Consider the following 3,525-nt stretch of genomic DNA (forward strand, 5'->3'; position numbering starts at 1 on the left):
CTGTTCTAGTTGACCAGCACTAGCTGACCTGCACGGTTGACCTGCACGGTTGACCTGCACGGTTAACCTGTTCTAGTTGGCCAGTACTAGCTGACCTGCACTGGTTAACCTGTTATAGTTGACCAGCACTAGCTGACCTGCACTGGTTAACCTGTTATAGTTGACCAGCACTAGCTGACCTGCACTGGTTGACCTGTTCTAGTTGACCTGCACTGGTTGACATGCACAGTTGACCTGTTCTAGTTGACCAGCACTAGCTGACCTGCACGGTTGACCTGCACTGGTTAACCTGTACTAGTTGACCAGTACTAGCTGACCTGCACTGGTTGACCTGTTCTAGTTGACCAGCACTAGCTGACCTGCAGTGGTTAACCTGTTCTACTTGACCAGTACTAGCTGACCTGCACTGGTTGACCTGCACAGTTGACCTGTTCTAGTTGACCAGCACTAGCTGACCTGCACGGTTGACCTGCACAGTTGACCTGTACTAGTTATCTCAGTTACCTCTGAGCAGAGATGACGTAGGGGTAAAGCGTTCCGAAGAGTCGGACGGCGGCGGCGGTGAGAGCGACGGGAGGAGGAAGAGGAGCAGGAGCTTCATCGCTCGTCTCACACAGACTGAAGACGTCGTTGTCCAGCGAGGCTCCTCCCACACTGCTGCCATGGAGCTACACACACACACACACACACACACACACACACGTCACAAAAGAGTTCTGTGCCGTATACCGTTAGCATCCCGTTAGCATCCCGTCACCTGCTCCTCGATGTATCGGTGGTCGGTGGCGTGGAGGGCAGGGCCAACCAGCTGCAGGTCGTCCTGGTGACAGAGGGGGGGCAGCAGGGTGAGCTCTGAACAGGGCTGGTTGAGGTTGTCCTGACCGGACAGATCTGAGACCAGCTGGTTCATCACCAAACCAAAACTATCTGCAGGAGGAGGAGAGGAAGATCTGAACACACAGGAACTCAAGAAAGACACGGGGAAACATTACAGTATTTTATTATAACAAAAGAAGTGAGAAAAACACAAGACAAGAAAATAAAACATGAAAGATCTGAAGGGAAAAAACAAAAAGGAAGGAAAGAAAGAAAGAAAGACAGAAGAAGAGAGAGAGAAGGAGGTGTGTAGTTACCTTGGTAGGTGTGAGGAGGCAGCAGAGCGAGCAGCTCGTAGACCCTCAGTCTGTAGACCAGAGACCAGCTGAGAACTGAACCTCCATAAGACCGGAGGAGAGATGGCAGTCTGGAGACACACACACACACACAAACACACACACACACATGTCTCAGGTATATATCAGGTTCTGGTTCTGAGTGTGTTATCTGGTGGGACTTACCTGGTGAGCAGAGCCACAGCACAGACCAATGGGGTGAGCAGATGGTTGATGATGTCATCGGTGACCAGCTCCCTGCAGTGCAGCAGCAGGTTCTTCATGGCTGCTCAGACACAACAACACAACACGATGTATGAGTGATTTACAGGTTTACAGGTGAGTTAATGTCCTCTAATCAATACTTTAAAGTGGATTTTTCAACCTGGACTCAATTTGGCCGTCGCCATCTTGTTTTTTATAACCAGTGAACAGGAAGTGACCATATCAGGACTGAGGAGGAGTGACGTAGAGACGGCGTATACGTCTCTGGTACAGACCTGTCAATCACTGTGTAGCCCCGCCCTAAAGCATCCCCTGCTTTATGGTCTGTTTGACTCTAAATGGACCATAATGTACTAAATGAACATCATGCTGTATTGAAGAAGACTTGAAACCAGAGATTGAGACCATAAACTCATGTTTACAATGTTTACTGAGGTAATAAATCAAGAGAGAAGTAGAGTCATTTTCTCATAGACTAGAGAGAATGCAGCTTTAACACGTGAAGCTTTGGATTCACGTAAGGAACCGGGGGTTTGTCTCCTGGTATATTATGATGTAATTCTTCACAGGCAGACAGACAGACAGGTGTTGGGCACACTGACCACTGAGCGCCCCAGCACGTCCCTCCAGCGTAACCTGCCACGTGAAGTAGTCCCCTCGTCGCAGCTCCATCTCCTGCTCCCTCAGAGAAGCAGGAAACACACAACGCCACAGGAGGAGGAGACGGGGGAGGTGGTGCTCCACAACAGCTGGGCCTGGACACACACACACAGATTAAAGACATCAGCTGTAGTGCTAGCGTGTCTACAAGCTGTTGTCAATAAAGTTTTACCTAAAGTGATGAGAGAGGAGATGAGCAGCCAGCCGGCCTGAGTCCTCTGAAGAGAGATACGACTGTTCTGAGAGGCTGAACGCAGGAGGTCTTCAGCCAGAGACAGAACCACCTGTACACACATACACACACATATAACACACACATATATATCACATGCACGCACGGCGCATGTTTTACCCACCGTGCCTCTGGAGTGTGGTATTCCCAGGGGGCAGTGCTGCACCGCGGCCACCAGGGCGGCGACGGCGGCCCCGTACCCGACCACGGCCTCGGGGGAGGACTTCAGCGCCACCAGCCGCTCGGTGCAGCGGTCCAGCAGAGAGGAACACTGAGACGGCACCGCGACAGCAACGCAGCGGAGACACCAGGCAGCAGCCAGAGAGGAGGAGGAGGACGGGTGGAGGAGGACGGAGATCACCGTGTCCACCAGGGCTGAGGGGAGGAGAAACAACACATCAGACCAGGAGGAGGAGGAGGAATGAGATCACTGTGTCCCAGGGTTCATACACATTGTGACCAATGGATTTCCATGACTTTTCACCAAATTTCCATGACCAAACATTTTGTGAAATCTCGGTATATACATGAAAAAGTGAGAAAATGTATTTAAACTTACAATGAGAATTCCAAAGCATACAGTAAACCTTAAATGACAAACGAATGAGACAATAGTTTGATTAAAAGAATAAACATTTATAAATATACTCTGGTTGACACTGACACATCAATAAGAGCTTTAGTAGGTAGTAGCATCCAGCTAGTGCACATGTTGCTTTCCCTTTGGTAGTGCACATGTTTCATTGAACCCTGTTACTGTATGGCTTCATATTAACTTCCACTGTTACTGTACAGCTGTTAGAATTGTGGCCTATCTTCTATTTGCAATTAATATGCATTCAATCCAGTTCAATTATTAAAATGATAATCTACTCTGGCTAAAGTAACTTATCAAGAGTAAAATAATAGCTGTGATCTATACACACCTCTGCATTAGCAACCTGCTGACATGAAGGTACAGGCTCCTTAACCCTCTCATTACTTCAGGGTTCTTGAGAGCAGCGTGGGACTGTTGGGACTGTTGGTCCACTGGCTGTGGTCATCACAGTGAACAGTGTGATGAGAGGACATGTGAGCCCTTGTTGCTGTAGTTCATCTCATGGAGCAGAGGCTACATTTAGCATAGCCTGCCTTATCAATGTATTTAAAACACTGACAGCAGGAAGCTGCACTCACGTCTGTTTAGACCTCCACCTTTATCCAGGCCCAGCTCCACCTTTATCCAGGCCCAGCTCCACCTTTATCCAGGCCCAGCTC

At 49.0% G+C, this 3,525-nt stretch overlaps 1 protein-coding gene across 2 annotated transcripts in view; it reads right to left on the minus strand.

Annotated features, from left to right (window-relative positions):
* Positions 1 to 2,745, minus strand: part of LOC116379790 (HEAT repeat-containing protein 5A-like) — a 2,863-nt gene extending 118 nt beyond the window's left edge. Inside the window, exons 1-7 of one of the 2 annotated variants that reach the window (XR_004212474.1) lie at positions 2,393 to 2,745; positions 2,209 to 2,320; positions 1,979 to 2,131; positions 1,338 to 1,437; positions 1,134 to 1,243; positions 758 to 927; positions 263 to 668 (exon numbers count right to left, since the gene is read on the minus strand). Coding sequence is in view for 1 of the 2 variants with exons in the window: in XM_031841758.1 (XP_031697618.1) it covers positions 501 to 668; positions 758 to 927; positions 1,134 to 1,243; positions 1,338 to 1,437; positions 1,979 to 2,048 (618 nt within the window). In the remaining variant the exon portion in view is untranslated. Of the gene's footprint in view, positions 1 to 24; positions 669 to 757; positions 928 to 1,133; positions 1,244 to 1,337; positions 1,438 to 1,978; positions 2,132 to 2,208; positions 2,321 to 2,392 lie in introns of those variants that run through there. The other variant, XM_031841758.1, reaches the window with a different exon arrangement.
* Between the last annotated feature and the right edge of the window lie 780 nt (positions 2,746 to 3,525).

This window comes from Anarrhichthys ocellatus, unplaced genomic scaffold, assembly GCF_004355925.1.
Source record: "Anarrhichthys ocellatus isolate YVR2014 unplaced genomic scaffold, GSC_Weel_1.0 scaffold5216, whole genome shotgun sequence".
In the NCBI taxonomy this organism is placed as follows: Eukaryota; Metazoa; Chordata; class Actinopteri; order Perciformes; family Anarhichadidae; genus Anarrhichthys; species Anarrhichthys ocellatus.